At 39.0% G+C, this 21,125-nt stretch overlaps 1 protein-coding gene across 1 annotated transcript in view; it reads right to left on the minus strand.

The window, feature by feature from the left end:
• UTP20 (UTP20 small subunit processome component) overlaps positions 1-21,125 on the minus strand; it is a gene marked incomplete at both ends in the record, with an annotated part of 110,824 nt that overhangs the window by 62,224 nt on the left and 27,475 nt on the right. The window contains 10 exons of the mRNA XM_080705144.1: positions 2,072-2,197; positions 3,274-3,359; positions 4,593-4,683; positions 8,855-9,040; positions 13,621-13,861; positions 14,085-14,164; positions 15,192-15,268; positions 17,361-17,519; positions 18,867-18,929; positions 19,543-19,693. Of these exons, the coding sequence (XP_080561270.1) occupies positions 2,072-2,197; positions 3,274-3,359; positions 4,593-4,683; positions 8,855-9,040; positions 13,621-13,861; positions 14,085-14,164; positions 15,192-15,268; positions 17,361-17,519; positions 18,867-18,929; positions 19,543-19,693 (1,260 nt within the window). The remainder of the gene's footprint in view (positions 1-2,071; positions 2,198-3,273; positions 3,360-4,592; positions 4,684-8,854; positions 9,041-13,620; positions 13,862-14,084; positions 14,165-15,191; positions 15,269-17,360; positions 17,520-18,866; positions 18,930-19,542; positions 19,694-21,125) is intronic.

A 21,125-nucleotide genomic window follows, 5' to 3' on the forward strand; every position in this document is an offset into this window, starting at 1 on the left:
TACTGTTAATAAGCATTACTATTGCCCAATACGAAGACAAAGATTACTACTGTCACTAACACCAGACAATTTTTTTTTTTGGCAGTGGGGATGGAACCCAGAGGCATTCCACCTCCAAGTTATGCGCCCAATCTGATTTTATTTCTTATTCTGAAACAGGGTCTCATTAAGTTGCAGAGGCTGCTTCGAATTTACAATTCTCCTGTCTCAGCCTGCCATGTACTGAGATTATAAGCATGCTCCACTATGCCCGGCTACCTGTTAATTCTTTAAGGTTATATAGGCAGTGGGCAGGTTAATAAACAGAAAAAGTAGTTTTATACCGTAAGAGAACAACAACAACAAATTGATCCAATCTTTGTTAAGAATGAGTCATAGATTTTAACTTTCAGAAGGAGACAAATATAAAAGAGACTGTTGGATAAGTATTTAAGAAAACTCCAGTGAGGTAAGGGCCTAGCAAGTAAATAGGGGAAGGTGTAATTTTAGGTAATGAGGTCAAGGAAGGGGGACCTCTGAAAATGTAGTTATCTAAAAAAATGTGAAGTTAAATGACATAATACCATTCTTCATCAACAACTTAGGAAGAATTAAAGCAAACTAATCATCACAACAAATAATATCCAGTATTGGGAGGATACGAGAAAACAGGTATTCTATTACTAGAAGAAATAAACAGTGGCTCAAATTTTTTAAAGTCACCGAATGATTTGCATCTGAAATTGTAAAATGTCCACACTTCTCCATTCCAGAGGAACAAATTTTAAGGAAATCTATTCTAAGGAAATCATCAAGGGTTCACATGGGAAAAATAAAACTGTTCTAGACAGCAACCTGGTATTATGTACAGAAAACCTTAAAAACGGTCCTCAATTTTCCCATCAAGAATCTATTACTAAGCCGGTGTGGTGGCATACACTTGTAATCCCAGCATTCGGGAGCCTGAGACAGGAGGATCACGGTTCGCAGACAGACTCAGCTACTTAGTGAGGCCCTCTGCAACTTAGTGAGACCCTGTTTCAAATAAAGAAATGCCCCTGGGTTCCATCCTGAGACCCCCCCCACAAAAATAATAATAATAAAAATTTATTACTAGATGCTCTTCAGACTCTTGATGGTTTTCTTTGCTGTGTAGAAGCTTTTTAATTTGATCTTGCTACACCAAGATCAAACAGTGCAAAAATAACCTTGGAATGCATAATGACATATAAACATCCTCATATGTTGGCTACACCCAGGTGTGGCCATCCTATTTATTAATTCTGTTTTATTTTCTGAGCTTTAGGGGGCCTAATCAAGGAAGTTTCTACCAGTGCCTATATGCTGGAGAGTTAGGGGGAATTGAATTCCAATGAATCAGAAAGACTTGTCCCAGCTTAAAGAACTACATAGTTCCAGGGCTCGATGTCAAGCAAAGGTCTATTAAATCTCATTCACATAATATTTCCAATCCCTAATATTCCAGAGTTGCTCAGCTGAAAGATCAAGCTTCAGTGTTTTTATACTCAGCACATATGATCTCTGCACATTTACATTTCATCTATTTTTTTTTTTTTTGGTGGTACTGGGGTTCCTGGAAACCCTTCTACTTCCAGGTTATACTCCCAGACATCTATTTTTTATATTTTTATTTGGAAACAGGGTCTCTTAAGCCAGCCTCGCGATCCTCCTGTCTCCGCCTCCCAAGCGGAGAATTACAAGCGTGTGCCATCATGCCCAGCTTCATCTATGTATTTTACCATTTATAACTTAGAAAGGTATTACATTGTTAAATATCACATGACTGGTAGACAATAGAATAAAGTGTATTGCATCTTAACAGTGAAACCAAGGGAAATACTTGATTTAACATGAATATTAAGGTAATATCATGGTTAAAGTTTTCTTTAAGTTAGGCACAAAATAATGAATTACAAACGGGTTGACTTCCACATAATCCATTCTTCTATAAAAAAGCAATAAATAGAAAATACAAAATAAAATTTCCATTTCAGTTGCTGAAAATAATTCTATACTCACAATTATGTTTGTGATTAACTTTAAAAAATCAGTTTCTAAACAGTAAAAATACCTCATTAGAATAGGAAATAAATCTGCTCGGTGGGCTGTTTTCACCACTGTATTATCTTCTGAAATGTTGAAATGCACTATCTCTTCTTTAAAGCTTTTGTCATCAAGCAACCTTTGTAAGTTTTCCCTTTAAAAATAGAATGAGGCACAAATCATTACTCAGTCAATAGCACTTTCTAAAAATCTTAAGAGTATTATACATACAAATTAGTAAAGTACAATTCAAATAAAGTATTAAATTCATTTTGTCTGATATCCACAATGAAAAAATTTACACAAAAATATCTTCAGATTTCAAAATGTAAAATGGATTGGAAGTGATTAGATTTAGTCCTCAAATTCTGTTGCTTAAAATGGCACAGTGCTGACACTGGGAGTGGTGGCGCACACTTGTAATCCCTGCGCTTGGGAGGTGGAGACAGGAGGATTGCGCAGGTTCGAAGCCAGCCATGCTGGCTTAAGAGACCCTGTTTCCAAATTTAAGAAAGAGCATAAAATAGGTCTGGGAGTATAGCCCGGAGGTAGAAGAGTTTCCAGGAACCCCAGTACCACCACCACCACCACCCCCCCCCAAAAAAAAAAAAAAAAGAGGGCACAATGCAAAAGCTTTCTTTAGCTCTAATAGCTCTTATGCTAAGGAAATTAGAAATTATGATTGATTCCTCAAGTAACCACCAAGATTTTATAACATTATTTTAACAAGAAGAGAGAAATTAATGTTCACAACACATTCTCTTCTATACTTTATTATCTATAGAGAACTTTTTTTCCCCCATGCTGGGGAAGGAACCGAAAGAACCCAGGGCCTCACATCCTAGAGCTCTACCACTGAGGGACAACCTGAGCCTTATTTTTTATTTTGAGAATTTCACTAAGTTGCTCAGACTGGCCTCAAACTCGTGATTCTCCTGCCTTAGATTCCCAAGTAGCTGGGATTATAGGCTTGTGCTACTAGGCTGGGCTTAACAAATACATTTCCAGTTTCCACTTCTTGCCTAGGAATATGATTATGATTACCTTAGAAAAGAGGGAAATCTCTCAGCCCTTCATGAAACTCATGAGACAGAATTCTCAGACTCATGAGACAGAATTGTCAGAATCTCTCAGGCCTCATGAGACAGAATTGAGGACTTTAGAGGGGCTACTATGTAAAAAGATAAAAATTAGCCAAAATTAGCATTTCTTTAGCTTTAAGTAACTTACCTGTATGGCAGGATATGAGGATGTTTATATGTCATTATGCAATCCAGGGTTATTTTTTGCACTGTTTGATCTTGGTGTAGCAATAACTAGGAATGATATTTTAGAGAAAAAATGAATGAAATAACATATACACATACCATGGGATAGCAATTTTCTTGTGTTAATTTGTTCAGATTTCCTAAAATCTAAATTTGTAGGCAAGTGCTTAAGCTAATTCTTAACAGTAGCCTTAGTTTTACTGGAGTCAAAAATGAATTGAATATATACAAAGAAAAAAATGGAAATGAAACTCTGAAGCCGGGCATGGTGGCACACGCTTGTAATCTCCACGCTTGGGAGGCTGAGACAGGAGGACGCACAGGTTCGAAGCCAACCTCAGCTACTTAGTGAGGCTCTCAGCAACTTAGTGAGACCCTGTTTCCAAATAAAATATAAAAAAGGTCTGGGAGTATAGCCTGGAGGTAGAAAGCCTCTGGGTTCCACCCCCAGTACCACCAAAAAAAAGAAAAAAAAAAAAAAAAAAAAGAAACTTTGACTCCAAGTCACTATCTGTATCTGGATTTAAGCCAACTGGGCTGGGTTCCTTATATATTGAGGAGAATCTCTACTGTAAAGGTAACAGCTGTAAATGAGAAACAAGGAAAGAGGACTTGGCTCTAAGGTAAGCAGTGAGTTCAGAAATTTTTTCCTGTGGACAACAGACTTTTAGGCACTATTTATAAACAAGGTTTGTCTGAATTATAGAAAGAACATGAATGAACTCTGCCGAATTGATTAAGTTTCACTGAAAAAATTCCAAGTGAAAATAGGTGATTTCAATTCCTAGCTGATTCAGAATGATATCTGATACTTTTTCTGCTTCTTACATACACTTTTTTCTGCAGCCTTTCCTGGAATTCAGGAACATATATTATCATTGCAACAGATAATTATTCCAACTATCTGTTTTTCACTCCATTTATTAGATCCTGAAATCCTAGTTCTCTATGGAGGCTGAAATAACTAGAAATAAAAGGTAGTCAATTGTTTTTGTTACAATATTCATTCCCTTCTAAAAGCTAATTCCTAAAATATAATTCACAATTTACTATTCTCATTTTTAATACAGCTAGTCAATATTTAGTCACCCAAAATGCCTTTAAAATTAACTATATCAGTGCTATCCAAAATTGTTCAAGAATAAAAGAAAATGTCTATTAATTTTTATAATTTAGTACTTAAAATGTAGACATGGGCCCTCTTCAACAATTATTGAATCCCCAAAGGCTTTGTGGCAAAGAAAATGATAAAGTTCACAAAGAAGAATTTATTTCACTTACCTGAAGATACAATTCATATAATTTGGATTCCAGATATAAAGCCCGTGGATTTGAAAATTTAGAGAAGACTTGCAAATGAGCTATTAACTGCCTAAATGAAAACAAAATAGAATATTACAGAATTAAAGATATTATTTTCCTCAGATGACATTACCCACAATTCACTCTCTGACAGTATTCCAAAGAACCCTATCTGTAGTTTCACTGTTAATTATGAAAAAATTTTTAATTATTTACATTTAGAAAGTTATTCTCTAGAAATTTCAAGTCTCAGGCAGGACCTTTCCCTGAAATTCAGTCTACCTATCTCACAAGTTGAGCCAGATGACAGATGACCTGGGGAATATCTCTGTTTAGCTTTCATGCAGCAGACAAGAAAGTGGTAGAATCTATTGTGTGTGTGTGTGTGTGCGTGTGTGCTTGCTGGGGACTGAAATGAAGTGCATTTGACCTCCAAGCTACACTCCCAGATCAGTTTTATGTTTTGTTTTGAAACATGGCCTTGCAAAATTACTGAAAGCCTCACTATGCTGCTGAGACTGGCTTTAAACCTGTGATCTTCCTGCCTCAGCCTCCCAAGTTCTGGGATTACAAGTATGTGCCACCGCACAAGGATTCTTTTTATGTTCACAGAACATAAATACTGATGTTTAGCAAGAAAAGTTCAATTTTCAGTAGCAATGGCTCCTCTTTACCATGAAAGAAGAAACAGCAGTGTTCTGTGGCTGAACGTTAATCATGAAGATGAGAACACCCAGAGCACATGAAATCATCTACTAAAACAGAGACTGCATATGCTTATCTCAATTCCTACGCATTGACTTTAAAAGCACCTTGAGGCCAAGTGAGGTGGCACATGCCTGTAATCCCAGTATTCTGGAGGCTGAGACAGGAGGATTGCAGGTTCAAAGACAGCATCATCAAGTAGTGAGACTCTCATCAACCTAGTGAGACCGTTTCCAAATAAGAAATAAAATTGGGCTAGGGGTATAGCTTGAGTTCAATCCCCAGTACCCCCCAACCCTGCACACAAAAAAACTTTGAAAAAAAACCTCTTTTCTCTCTCTGTATAATCTGCAAGGCATATTAGAACCTTGCAGATATGAAAAAAAAAAAAACTAGTCTTTAAATAAAAACTCTGAATGAATAAATTTAAGATTTTAAAGATTTCAAGAATGAGTGTAAGACGAGGTGGAGAGGTAGACACCATGCTGCATGTGGGTCTCAGGTGTGTAACCTCAGCGAAAGCGACCTGATGTTTCAGCCTCAGTTTCCTCATTTTGTTAAGCATGAGACTTTCTGGGGTTTCTGCAAGCATTAAATCAAAGAGCCCAAAATATGATGTCTCTCCTCTTAAGAGTTTACCAAGCAATGCATTTCTCTGCTTCTGGGCCAAAGAAAGCAAAGTTGTCAAAGTTCTCCTAGATAATAGGGAGGAAGAAAAAAAAATAAAGTTGGAAATGATCTCTTTAGGTACTATCAAACAATATTCTGCAGAATTTACAAATAAATATTAGCTTTCCATTGAAGCTGGGTATAGTGGTCCACATCTGTAATTCTAGTTACATGGGCAATTGAGGCAAGATGATGGCAAGTTGGAGGCCAGCCTGAGCAACGTGGTGAAATCCTGACTCAACACAAAAGTTAAAAAAGGACTGCGGATGCAGCTAATGGTAGAGTGTGCCTGGGTTCAATCCATTATTTTAAACAAACAAACAAACAAACAAACACTCCTTTCTCCAACATTTTTCAAATATTTTATCAGCCATGTAGCCTAACCAAGTCAAAGAATACAGGAGCTAATTGACATGTTCTCAGTAAATACTTGCCAAAGGGCTATTTCATGAAAGATTATACACCAGACTCTGAATATATTGAAATGGCACCCAGAATGCGATCATCAACTTACTCACATTTTCCATGATGGTATCTGGTAGCAATATTCTAGGTCTGGTTATAGCGGACAGACAATTTAAGCCACGGACCTAATTCTTGAGGACTTTCTGATTTTCATGGGAGATTTAAAAAACTGATACCCAACGCAATGAGTGGTCCATGAAAGAGGCAGGGCAGAGGATGCTATGGAAGTCTGAAGTCGAGTAAGAGAACTTTCACTTGCTTTTCTTTTATTTATCTTTGTGTGGTGCTGGGGATTGAACCCAGGGACATTCTACCTCTGAATTATACTTTTAGTCCTATTTTATTTTTATTTTAAAACAGGGTTTCGGTAGGTTGATGAGAGTCTCACTCTTTGCTGAGGCTGTCCTCAAACTTATAATCTTCCTGCCCCAGACTCCCAAGTACTACATGATTACAGGCCTGTGCCACCACACCCAGCTTATTTTTTACTTTAAAAGACAAAAAAAGCTGGGCGTGGTAACACACTTGTAATCGCAGTACTTGGGAGGCTGAGACTGGAGGATCCGGGTTCATGGCCAGCCTCAGCTACTTGGGGAGGCCCTCTGCAACTTAATGAGACCCTGTTTCAAAATCTTTATTTTGAATGAATCGGGCTGGGGGTTGTAGCTCGGAGGTAGAAAGCCCCTGGGTTCAATCCCCAGCACAACAACGACGACGACGACGACGACGACGACAAGAAACGTAGTGAAGAAGTGCTATTGAAGTTTGTCTGAAGTATGAACAGAATTTCAATTGGCAAAAATGAGGAAAGGAAAGGGCACTACAGAGAGAGGTGAGAGCATGTGCAAGGTCCAGGGACAAGAGAGGCAGAGGTCTAACTAGATAAATGGCTCATTCACTTAAATACGTACCTATGACTCCCCTTTTGCTAGGTATTATGCTGATGGGATGAAGGAAGTAATAGCAACTGGTCTTAAAATAGGAAATAGAAGGTTCAGAGCTATGAGAAGGCAAAGCAAAAGAAACTACAGTTATGCATGGACATTTCCTACCCCTGTGCTTTATACACTATTTCCATCAGTTGGTAAATCCTTCCCAGTCTAGGCTGCCAAATAACCTTTCAACAGCAACGATATTTTCTTTCTTGCAATAAGTTGTGTTCTTTATGGCAGAAGTAATTCGTTACTATGCTTCCATAACTCCTTCAAAAACATTTCACCTATAAAAATGTTTCACCAGCCATTTGACTTTGACTCCTATATCGCAGAGATTGTGTACAACTCACCTTTGAAGTTAGTAAAAGCCACTCAATACAGCTGCTGATTAAATTAATAAATGGTTCAAGTTGAAATACACAAAAGATGAGATCTAAAGTTTTAATATAACTTAGATGCTCTTAGACACTTGAATTCAGACTTTTTTTTTGTGGAACTCAGAGGCTTTCTACCTCCGGGCTATACTCCCAGACCTATTTTATACTTTATTTGGAAACAGGGTCTCACTAAGTTGCTGAGAGCCTCACTAAGTAGCTGAAGCTGGCTTCAAACCTGTGCGATCCTCCTGTCTCAGCCTCCCAAGAGCTGGGATTACAAGTGTGTCACCATGCCCGGCTGAATTCAGACAATTTTAAAGCAGGCTAAAAAACTTCTCAAAGCACCACACAGCACTTTTTTCTTTTTTTTTAGGTTTGTAACAATTTAAGGAAATGAGTAACCAAAAGAACAAGAGGGTATACCTCATGAGAAAAAAGTAACCTATAGGACATACATGAAAGGCACAGTAAGTGTTGCCATGCTTATTTAAGAGAAAAGTATTCCATTATGCATTCCTCTAGCACACAAACAATGCCCTGTTGTTGTAAAAGCTCCCCAAACTCTCAAGCTAAAAGGAGCTATGCTAAAAAGAAGCTACCTCAAAAGTTCCCCCATCTCTAATATTCTGTGGCTGCACTGAAAATACTTAAGTGTTTTAGCACAACCCAGCCCCAATGAATGAAAACCAGCCCAAGGTGCCAAGAGACCCATGAAGAAAGAGGAGACAGAAGCAGAATTGTACAGAGCGCCATTTACTGGGGACTCATTGACAGAAGTATGGTCCTGGGCAGAAGCAAGACCAAAGGGCCCCTAAATACTGCCCGTGCACAATCCTGACCTGCTGCTTCTTTGTTTGTCTCACAGCACCTTGGGCTTGAGAACATATGCTGGGTTGTTTCAGACTGGTGTACTAAGAAGATTGACAGTTTTTTAGGGTTGGAAAGGAAAATTCCAGGCAGATGTAGCACTTATGTAAGTCATTCTCTAAGTAGTTCTTATACAAAACATTTCCCATTTAAGCCAGAGGAGTTGGCATCCTGCTCCTCCTAGAACTGTGGGTTTGTGATCATTAGGCATTGGTGAACTCACTTTGCAGCAGCTCTTCTTGTCTTCTTCTTCTGGAGCGGCTCATCTGGGGGTTCCACCTCATCCTCCAACTCTTCATCATCCCCAGCAGCAGGTTCCTCTTCTGCTTCCTCTGCTGCTAAGGCTCTGCCTTTTCTCCGCAGATCCTGGGCTGGAGCAACTTGCAGGTCTGCTGGGTAATACTCATTGCTACAGCAGAAAGACAGTGATACAACTCAGATGAGGACTGCACGCTAACCAGAAAGATTTAAGCTCTGTTTATGGGAGAATGCTTATGGGACCCATCATCATGCACTCAAGAGACATCAGATGCACCTTAGTCAAGCTTCTTCTACATTATTACTCTTTTTATTGGGTCCCTCAAAGTCAATCACTAACTGTAGAAGATTCCCATCCCAGTGGTACATTGTTGAAATGTCTATTTTAGACTGAACTAAAATCAGTCTCCCCCCTGTCTCTGGAAACACAATTGGCTAGGGGTAGATCATATTAAAAGATTACAGAATTAGGACCATGCTATTACTTTCACCCAGATGCATTCTACATTGCCAGTGTTCTTTCGAAAATAAAAACACTGGAGGGATTTCACTATCTGATTTCAAAGTATACTATAAAACGGTGGTAATCAAAACAGTATGTGATTGGCATAAAAATAAACACAGAGATCAATGAAACAGACTGGAGAGCTGCCTTATGATCCAGAAACCCTTCTAATGGAGACACACCTAAAGGAAATGAAATCAGTAAGCTGAAGAGGTATCTGCACTCCCGTGTCGAATGCAGCACTAATCAGATTAGAATGGCCGGGAAATGGAAACAATTTGAATGTCCATCAACTAGTGAGTGGACAGAGAAAATGTGGCACATCTGCAGAGAGGAGGGAAAGTTTCTGGTGTGCTACTGAACAGTAGTGTGACTACAACCTAACAATGAGGTACTGTATATTTTTTAAAAGCTAGAAGAAGCCAGGTGTGGTGGCACATGCTTGTAATCCCAGCATTTGGGAGGCTGAGACTGGAGGATCGCGGTTCGCGGACAGCCTCAGCAACTAAGTGAGGCCCTCCGCAACTCAGTGAGACCCTGTCTCAAAATAAAGAATAAAAAATAGGGCGGGGGGTGTAGCTTGGAGGCCGAATGCCTCTGGGTTCCATCCCCAGACCCGCAAAAAAAAAAGAAAGAATTTTAAATGTTTTCACCATAAAATGGTGAAATGTTTGAAGAAATGGATTATGTTTAACTTGATTTGGGCACTACACATTTATACATGTATCAAAATATCATATAAGTACTCCATTAGTAAGCATATTTTTAAACTTTTCATGTATTAAATTAAAAACACAATTTAAAATAAAAAAATATCACCACAAATTCCAGTCCTTTCGGTATGATTTGATAAGAAAATGGATGAAATGAATGAAACGCACAAAGTTGCTCTGTTAGCTACAAATCACACCATTTTCCATTGAATAACATCCCTATTATAACCTTAACATTCAATTAACCACATTATACATTTTTAATCTTCTCTTCCACAGCATATTCACTCCACTCCTTCACTTATAAAATGAGGCAATTCACACAAAGCGTTTTAAGAGTGCTTAGCACGCAGCTAATCATTAAGTATACTTTATTACTGGAATGTTACTGCTACCAGGGGCATTCTACCTCCAAGCTAGACCCCCAGTCCAATTTTTATTTTGAAACAAGTTCTCACTAAGTTGCAGCAGGTCTCACTAAGTGGCTGAGGCTGTCCACAAACCGCGATCCTCCTGTCTCACCCTCTCAAGTACTGGAATTACAAGTGTGCGCCACCATGTCCAGCTTAAATAGTCTTAATTTAAACATTTTAAAAACTTGAGTATCCTCAGTCTCTAAGTCTTCCTAAACTCAGAGACCCATTCCTTTTTCTGTACCTATCCCCACAGCACTTGTACTTTTAGTATAAAGTCATCATTTTTAAGCTGTATACGTCTTCAGAGGAAAACCTGGAAAACTAACATGGTGGAAAGTTCATATCCTATTAAGAGCACTAAGACCAGGTTGCATATAGCCCCATTCAAGTCACAAAACAACGATACACATTTTATATGACCTCCAAAACAAAAGAAGCTAAATGTCATGGTTCTCATTCTATTAACAAATTTATATTTGTTTCACATAAACAGAATTATGTATTTTACATAAAGAGAACTATGTGCGAGAGGGAAAATCCTATCACCCAATTTACCACATAATGCACCTTTGCCTGTAACTTTTGCCAGAATGAATTATTTATGCAAATCTTGTCACATATGCATTAGATCCCATGTCCTCATATTTATTCAAGGAAATAGCTCTACCAATTTTCCTCTCTTTTTTGATTCATTTGTACCAACAATACATATAAACATAAAAGCTGTTTAGATCATAAATAACCCTGACAACAAAAGCTCCCTTTGCCCCCACAGGTCCCTCCACTATTGTACCTGTTTCCCTCTTACTGCAAGCACTTCCTGCTTCCACTTTCTCTAGAGCTCATTAAATCAGGCTTTCAGCCTTCTCAGATTAACCAGAACAACTCTTACTGTCACCTCCACGCAGGCCACTGTGTTTAAGGTCTCCTCCAAAGTCAGTGGTCAATTCTTGCTCCTCATCTGACTGACTTTTCAGACACATTCCACTCAAATGATTGCTCCCCCCTTGAATATTCTTTGCTTGGCGTCCTGGATACCAGGTGGTCTTGGTTCTTTTATCATTTTTGTGGCCTCTTTTGCTGGTTTCTTATTTCTCAGCTTTCAAAAACTGGTGTCAATCCCTGAAGTCTCTTTCTACATTCAGACCCTACATGACTTCATTGTTTGTTAGACAATTTTAAATATCATCTATACTCATGACTCCTAATTTGTCACCTCCAGATCAAACCTTTCATTTGAATGATGTTATAGTTTGGATAGAAATGTCCCTCAGAGAAGCTCACGTGTTAAGTTAAGCAGTCAGGCTTGGAGCCGGGGCATGGCTAGAGGAGGATCCCTTGGGGGCATGGCCTTAGGGACTACATCTGTCCCTGTCCCGCTCTGCCCTCCTTCCTCTCCTTCCTGGTCAAATGCTCATGAGGGGAGTGCAATTTTCCTTTCTCTGCCATGCCCTAAAGCACCGTCAGCATAGAGTTGGCTGTCTATGGACTGATTTCTGATCCTATGACCCCCAAAGAAGCTTTTCTTCCTCTAAGTTGTGCCTGTCAGGTACTTTGATCATAGTGCTGAAAAAGATAACTAAAACCTCAGATTTCTAAAGTTAGTGCTTACTTTCCTGAATATCTATTTACTATGGCAAATTAAAAATATCTTCAGATAAACTCTTAAATCTCCTCACAAACCTGCAACTTGTACCTTCCATCTAATCTCAGTAAAAGATAACTCTTCTTCTGTTTGCTCAAGCCTAAACCTTAAGGGACATATTCCTGTATCCTACAACCACCACACACTCCTATAATGCATACAATCTATTGACAAATCCTTCAAAAATATAGCTCATAGAATTAAAATAAATCTGTCTTTACTGCTACAACCTTGGTTGAGCCACCAAGGTTGTAGAATTGTACCAGCAATTGTTGCCTAGATTAGCAACTCCTTCCTGACTGGTCTCTCTCTTCTCATTACTGCCATTCTACGTTTATTCTCAATGTAGTAGCCAGAAAAATTACAACACATCCTTTTGCTTAACCCTCCCACTGGCTTCCCATTTCACTAACAGTAAAGACCAAAGTCCTTATTAATACTCAAAGGCTGTGATTTGGTCTCCCATCCACTTTCTATTCTCATCTCTAACCACTTTCTCCCTGTACCACTGCTATAGTCACCCAGACCTTCTTGCTGTGCCCTGAAGCGAGGCATGCTGTGGTTTATAGCCTGCTTAACCTAACTGGATAGCCTCACATCCTTTCCCATGTCTTAAAATACTAGTGGGATATATGCTTTTTATTGATTGCCTAGTTCTGTTCTGCATACCCTATCCCTCATCTTAAGAGTTCTAAAGCAACAAGACTCTCATATAGCATATCTGGTCAAAACAAAACAGTACTCCAGAAAACTCTTGTTATTCTTTGAAAGTGTGTTATGTTCCTGAGCATAACGGGAAATATCAGAAAGTTCAAAACAGTAGTTGGGGTTGGGTCATTAGAAATTACCTCCTGTTCCAGGCAAGCAATGAACACCTGGGCAAGAAATAAAAAGACCTTTGTACCTTCATCAGACTCAACATAGCCCTTCTTATTTGATAACTTAGAATATTTTATTAACACCATTTGTGTTTTGATTCATACAAAATTAGGCAGTAATCATATGTGGAAGATGGAGAGAAAAACAGGAACCATAAGGAACTTTAAATAGTATACAGAGACCTGGAGAGGAGTGGAAGGACTGGGGGAGGAAGTCAGGAAGGGGAAGAAAGAAGACTGAGGAAGGAAACACTTCAAATACTATGGCAGTATGTGAGGGCATTACTACCAGTTCACTTACATGTATGGAGACGGAGGGGGGGGAACGGGGGTATGTAGAGGGAAATACAAGTGCTGTGTGCATATATATTTTCATTACATTGAACCTCACTATGATGTGTAACTGAAATACACTGATAAAATAATTCTTAAAAAATAAGTGGTGAATAAAATTATTATAGTTGTTATCTGACAGAGCCAGTGCTTTAGAGACATGGAATTTGAAAACATGACATTTTTTAAGTACTCTTCCTCACAGCCGACTGGGGATATATTCCTAAAAGAGGATACTTACTTGATAAATCTCAAGAAAAGCGGGGAAAGTTCCCTGGACCGTGGTTCTACTCTCTCGGGGAATTTTGCCAGAGCTCGCCAGAGTAAAAATCGAAAGTTGGTATGGTCTAGTCTTTCCTGACAGTTAGTTTTTGATGCTAACTGCTCCTGATAAAGAGCTCCAACATCTCCTTCCTGGGGCTGTTCCCAGCTTTCATCTCCAATGGACTCCTCATCCACTACATCGTTTTGCAGTTCTTTCTCTGCATGAGAAAAAAGTCATCATAACCACTAGAGAATGGCAACATTTGTCCTATGAGTTTCTCAAGAAAGGACATTCTTTCTCTAATAATGTAATGTAATACAACATCCAAAACTTCAGAGACCAAACATTACTTATTTTTTCCCAATATCATGCATACTTATGCAGTCAAAAAATGTTAAACAAGCACTTATCTTCCCACCTCCACAGGCCCTCAAACATACCAGCATGAGTAGCTGCTTTTTCTAGATGTTCATAGTAGACTTTCCAAAATTGCTTATTTTCCATTTCATGGGCATGAGAACTAAACAAATAAAATATAAAAAAATAAAACTACAAAATATATGGAATGGTCATGGTCATTATTTTGAGATATCTCAGGAAAACAAAAGAATAAAAGGCTACAACTAAAATATTAATTTCTCTTTCAATGTTGGGTTGTAAACAACTTTTGTACTTTTCTCTATTTTTCAAAATGCCTGCACTGCATAAACCCCCCCCCCTTTTTTTTTGGTGGTACTGGGGGTTATACTCCCAGACCTATTTTTGTATTTTATTTGGAAACAGGGTCTCACTAAGCCGCTGAGAGCCTCACTAAGTAGCTGAGGCTGGCTTCGAACCTGTGTGATCCTCCTGTCTCAGCCTCCCAAGTACGGGGATTACAAGCGTGCACCACCACACCCAGCTGCATGAATTATTATTATTATTTTTTTTTTGGTGGTACTGGGGTTCCTGGAAGCCCTCTACCTCTGGGCTACACTCCCAGACCTATTTTTACATTTTTATTTGGAAACAGGGTCTCCTAAGCCAGCACGCGCTGCTGGCTTCGAACCTGCGCGATCCTCCTGTCTCTGCCTCCCAAGCGCGGGGATTACAAGCGTGCGCCACCACGCCCGGCTGCATGAATTATTTTTGCAAAAATAAAGGCTAAAGTATATTTACGAATACTTAAATAGATTCCTTATAAGACTATTTTCAAAGATAGCATAATGAGAATAAGCATGGTATATGAGGTATGGCCCAATGTGGAAAGGAGATCATAAGGAACCATAAGGACATTTTGTTTAAACTTAAAAATGTAGATTTTCTTCCACCAAATTCAAATATACTTATTAACAACGGCAAAACTAATATTCACTAACTACTTGAACATACTTTTCAGAACTTCATGAGGAGATACTAAAAGAATCAAAGTATTTACTTAGTTTGGTATTTCATTAACAATGTTCTCAAATTTTTTATGTTCTTTGTCACAAATTTTTAGAGGAATATATATAACCTTTTATTTTTTTGTGTGTGTTAATGTGGAAGGAACCCAGGGGCCTGCTTACCTTATGAGTTCAATAACTGGATCCCAGAGAGCACTGAAGTTAACATATAACATGCCCAATAAATAACGAAGTGGAACCTGCAATCCCAAGAGCCTTGTTTAGTAAATGGGTATATAAATCACATCAGAAAGGCAAAACAGAATTGCTCAGATCAGGACATGTCAACCTTGACAATCTCAGGTTTGAAAAGAACTTGTGCTTTAATAAAAAACACATTTTCCTAAAATGTCACTTGCACTTAAATATACCAGAATCTTTATAGCATACGTAGTATCCAAATTCATCAACATGCTCACAGATGAAGAACACATCTGACTGACAATCACATTCCGTTCTGATGAACACTGCTATCATCTCTACTAAGACCAAACTCAAGCAACAGTCAATAAAGTACAGATGCGAAAGAACTCTAAAAGTATACTGTGAATATCAGCTGAGACTTCATAAGTAGATGTCTGAGTTCTCAAAATTTTACTACAAGGAGTGCAGTCCAGAGAGTCTAAAGTCTTCTCAATCACTCTTTGGAAAAACAGCATTTGGGAGGCTGAGACAGGAGGATTCGGGTTGGCAGCTAGCCTCAGTTACTACTCAGGGAGGCCCTTTGCAACTCGGTGAGACCCTGTTTCAAAATAAAGAATAAAAAATAGGGCTGGGAGTATAGCTCAGAGGTAGAGTGCCCCTGGGTTCCACCCCAGGACCGAAAAAAAAAAGATATTTTTGATGCCTCCTACATTGCTATTATTCAGAATTGCTTTGGAGAAGCCGGGCGTGGTGGCAAACGCTTGTAATCCCAGCGTCCCAGCGTTTGGGAGGCTGAGACCTGGAGGATCGCAGTTCGCGGAGAGCCTCAGCTACTTAGTGAGGCCCTCTGCAACTCAGTGAGACCCAGTTTCAAAATAAAGAATAAAAAATAGGGCAGGGGGTATAGCTCGGAGGTCAAATGCCCCTGGGTTCCATCCCCAGACCCGGGGGGGAAAAAAAAAAAAAAAAAGAATTGCTTTGGAGATTCTCTTTTGTTATTCCATTATGAATTTAAGACCTTTTTTTCTAGTTCTGGGAAGAATATCTTTGCATTTTGATAGGTACTATATTACATCTGTAGATCATTTTCAGTAATATAGCCATTACGACAATATTTATCCTGTCTATCCAAGGACATGGAAGGTCTTTCCATTTTCCTAGGTCTTTAATTTCTTTTTTCAATGTTTTATAATTTCATTATAGAGATCTCTTATCTTTTTGGTTAGATTCCTAGTTGGGGTTTTTTTTTGTTTTTGTTTTTTTAGCGGGTCTGGGGATGAAACCCAGGAGCATTTGACCTCCGAGCTACATCCCCTGCCCTATTTTTTATTCTTTATTTTGAGACAGGGTCTCACTAAGTTGCGGAGGGCCTCATTAAGTAGCCGAGGCTGTCCCTGAACCATGATCCTCTGGTCTCAGCTTTCCAAATGCTGAGATTACAAGTTTTCGCCACCACTCCCGGCTCCAGTCTCTTGTTCAGTGAATTTCTATTGTTGTTAGAGAAGTTGTTGATTTCTGTATGTTGATTTTGTATCCTGCTGCTTTGACAAATTTATCACCTCTAGACATCTTCTGGTGGAGTTTTTGGGTCTTTAAATCTTCCAGTGGAGTTTTTTGGGTCTTTTAAGTACATGACCATGTCATCTGCAAAGGAGATAATTTAACTTCTTTTCCTATATATATCCCTGCAAAGTTCCTTCTATCCCTAATTTCATCAGTTTCTAACAAGAACGAGTGCTAAATTTTGTTGGATGCCTTTTCTGTATCTACTGAGTTGGTCATGTGATTTTTGTCCTTAGTTCTATTTATGCGATAAATTATATCTACTGATTTGCATATCTTGGCTCAAACTTGCATTCTTGGAATGAGACCACTTGGTCATAATGTATAACCCCCTCGATGTAATTTTGAATATTAATTGCTAATATTTTATTCTGGAATTTTGTGATTATGTTCATCATGAATATTGGTCTGTAGTTTTCTTTCCTTGATATATCCTTATCAGATTTTGGTTTCAGGGTGACACTGGCTTCATAAAATAAACTTGAAGTATTCTGCTTTCTTCTATTTAATTTGAGGAGTACTGGTAATAGTTCCTCTCTGAGTACCTAGTGGGGGGGGGGAGACCAAAACAGACACTGCTGTTACCTCCTGTAGTGGCCCGGCAGGGACTGCGGTCTGTACCACATCGTGCCTCAGTTTTCTCAAGTGAAGAAGCTTCTCTCTGTAATCACTCACAGTTGCTGGAACAAGTTCTGCCTGGCGCAATATAGCAAAGGCAGATTGCCGCTCCGAGAACCCATCACCCTGAATAGCCAGACAGAAAGACAGGGAGCAGGTCAGTGTTGACTTTTCAAAAAGAATATTAAATAAATAAAGCCATAAAAAGAAAAAAAAACTAGAACATGTTAATGCTTCAAATTTAATAAGTAATAGCCTTTTGTTGATAAATGAGGTAATAAGAGGTACTGATAACGGACAATTCCCCTGAAAACACTTACTTAAACGCTTATGAAAACACTTAAACACTCCCCTAAAAACACTTAAATTATTATGTATCCCTCAAAATTTAAATGATTATTCACCAATTAAGAATTAAAAAAATAAGCAGGGAGTGGTGGCACACGCTCGTAATCCCAGCATTTGGGAGGCTGAGACAGGAGGATCATGGTTCGCAGACAGCCTCGGCTACTTATTGAGAACTCTTGCAATTCAGCAAGACCCTGTTTCAAAATAAAGAATAAAAAATAGGGCAGGGAGTGTAGCTTGGAGGTCGAATGCCACTGGGTTCCATTACTAGTACCACAAAAGAAAAAAAAAAAAAAAGAATTAAAAAAATGATCAAATTTTTCCAGATACGAAGGATTTAACGTGGGTGTTCTACCACTGAGCCACATCCCCAGCCCTTTCTATTCAATTTTGAATCAGAGTATCACTAGGTTGCCCAAGCTGCTTGAACTTCAGATCCTCCTGTCTCAGCCTCCCATTTCACTAGGCACTACTGGGCCCAGCTAAAGATATCACATTTTATGAAAGATATTTATACGTGCTAATTTTCTGCAAAGATATTTTCAGAATTCAGAAAAATATGTAAAATTATATTTATAAAACCATCCACTCAAGTGACGGGGTGGGGGGGCCTAGGGGAGGGCGGAGTTGGCTATCTTATTTATTAAGTAGCTAAGTATTTCAGTACTTCTGCATTTCAACCAACACTGAAGTAAACTCCTTACACAGAAACCTTTGTGTAGGAAAGTATTTCCATAATGCAAATAATTAGAAGTAGAACTGTATGGTAAAAGTATATACACATTTTTTATTTCAATAGATGTGCTAACCAATTTGAGTCATTTTGAGAATTACTTTTCTGTTTGCATTTCGGTGCTAAATTACGTACCCAAAAGTAAACGATGTGAGGAAAATAATTTTTTCAGGGAAGGAAACACTGCCACTGAAGTTATGTATGTATGTCAAATTACTAATGGCAATCTCAATATTATATATGGGGAAAAGGAGGGAGCGGGGAGGAAGCCAGGAGGAAGCCCACCAAGTACAGTGTACATATATGTCCCTATCTCTGAACTACATAATGATGTGAGATTACAAATGTACCAATATAAGTATTAAAAAAAATTCACAAACAAGCTAAAATACCTCCATCATTTCTGGAAGCCGAATGTCAAAATGATTTAGGATCCTTATTGTTAAAAGACGAATCTAAAGAGAGTAAAGGGCATATGTCAAATTGCAAAGTTAAATAGAGGAAGAAATTGATTTATAGTGAGATCTACTTTTACAGATTTAAGAAAAGGATACCATTTGTCCTGAGTAGCATATACCTATTCTATCCCTTATTTCATCTCCAACACCAACCAACATACAATTCAAATAGCACATCGATTAATGACCACTCTAGATTGAAAAAGTAATGATGCCTAACACAACATACTGTTTTTTTGAACTAGGACACTATAAATATCTATGTAAGTAATTTCAAGGAACTGATTAAGGTTATCTTTCAACCTAAATCAGTGATTTTTTTCTAAGTAATATATTCAGGTATTTCTACAAAACTGAATCATCCAAAGGGCTTTTAAAAACTATATAGATTTTTTCAGTTCCACCCTAAAATTACTGAATCAGAATCTTTGGGGACCCAGATGTTGTGTTTTTATTAATCTAATCTGCTGCAACCCAGTGTTTAGAAATCACTGCTTTACAGAAATCATTGCACAGCAGCTCTTTCTGATGAAGGAGCTCTGAGGACCACTGGCAGTACAGATAAAAACAAAGGAAAAGAGACTGAGAACACACCACAAAACCACTTTACCTTGGATATACCAGTTGAAATGTTTGCTTGTAACTTGGGAAAGAGTTCCATTAAAGCTTCCTCAGAAAGTGGCCCTTTGCAGCCACATAAGGATAATCTCTGATAGTAGAGATCTGCTAACAGCAACACAGATGGCTCCGAGGGAAATGTTCTGCAACAAGATACTCATATGACCCAAACTGTACCACACAGCTCAGTGTATTTAGACAACAACACAAACTACAGAAAATGATCACGGATGAGAGAAATCTAAAAGGCAGCATGCAGAAGTTTTACATGGAGTGAAGCATCATTCTATAGATGAAGAACCCGAGGCCTGGGGATTAAGTGAGGTGCTCAAGGACACACCGCTCCTGGAGGCAGAGGTGGGGGCAATGCTCTTTTCACTGGATAGCCATCCAATGCTGCTTCTACAATCCGCAGTTGTGAATGACAGTTGCATAAAAAGAAGATATGTAATACTCAGCAGGCCAGGCACTGAGCTCGTGAAAAAAGCGGCACAGAGCTCAGCAGAACCCTGGGAAAGCTGCTTGACCTGTATGTGCCATCTTCACCCAGTAACTACCTACTGTGTGCCAGTGACTTTCTAGACCTGTGGATATAGCAGTAAATAAAAGACAAAGCTTCTACCTTTCTGGAACTTATATTCTAGCAGGGAAGGTAGTCAATAAATAAACTAGTAAATCTGGCTAGAACTGAGTTAAAGAGGAAAAGTGGCTGAAGCTATCAGGAGGAACCAGGGTCAGGTCCCAGCCTGAGGAACCCGATAAGGACTTTGTTCTGAGGAATGACAGCACCGGAGCCAAGTTTCTCAACATATATTGGCATCACGGACATTTGGGGGCCAGAACTCTTTGCTGCAGGCTGCCCTTTTGAAGGTGGTTTGTACAGGAATATTTGAGACCAGCGTGCTATTTTCAAACCCAGTGAGAATGGTAACAGTACCTATATCAAATGAACTTGTGTGGATTAAATTAAATTAAATAATGCATGCAGAGTACTCAAACGAACAGTGACTGAAGCCGGGTGTGGTGGTGCACGCTTGTAATCCCCCTGCTTGGGAGGCGGAGATAGGAGGATCACAAAGGTTCGAAGCCAGCCGCGCTGGCGTAAGAGACCCTATTTCAAAAATATAAAATAGGTCTGGGAGTGTAGCCCGGAGGTAGAAGGGTTTCCAGGAACCCCAGTACCACCACCAAAAACAAAAAACAAAAAACAAAAAACAAAAAAAAACAGTGACTGGCACATAACTGAAATGACATAAATACTACTACCCCCCCCCCCTTTAAACTACTTTTTTGAGATAATAAAGTTGAGAGGTTAACTAACTTCTCCAGGGCTACACAACTACTAAGAGGTGAAGCCAAATCTCGGTGCCAGGCTATCTTGGCTGTGCAACCTTACGCAGTATGTGGCCTCAGCACTGAGCAGGGCCTTGTGATACAGTGAGAGCGGATACCCGCCCTCAAAGGCTCATCTGCTTCTGACAGTCCTTCCAGGCTAACTGCCACCTGCCTTCCCAGGGGGCAGGCTGATCCCACTCTGCTGTGCTATGTGGGCGTTTTGTTACAACTTCTCCAGCC

Source organism: Muscardinus avellanarius, assembly GCF_963383645.1.
Source record: "Muscardinus avellanarius genome assembly, chromosome: 11".
Lineage (NCBI taxonomy): Eukaryota > Metazoa > Chordata > Mammalia > Rodentia > Gliridae > Muscardinus > Muscardinus avellanarius.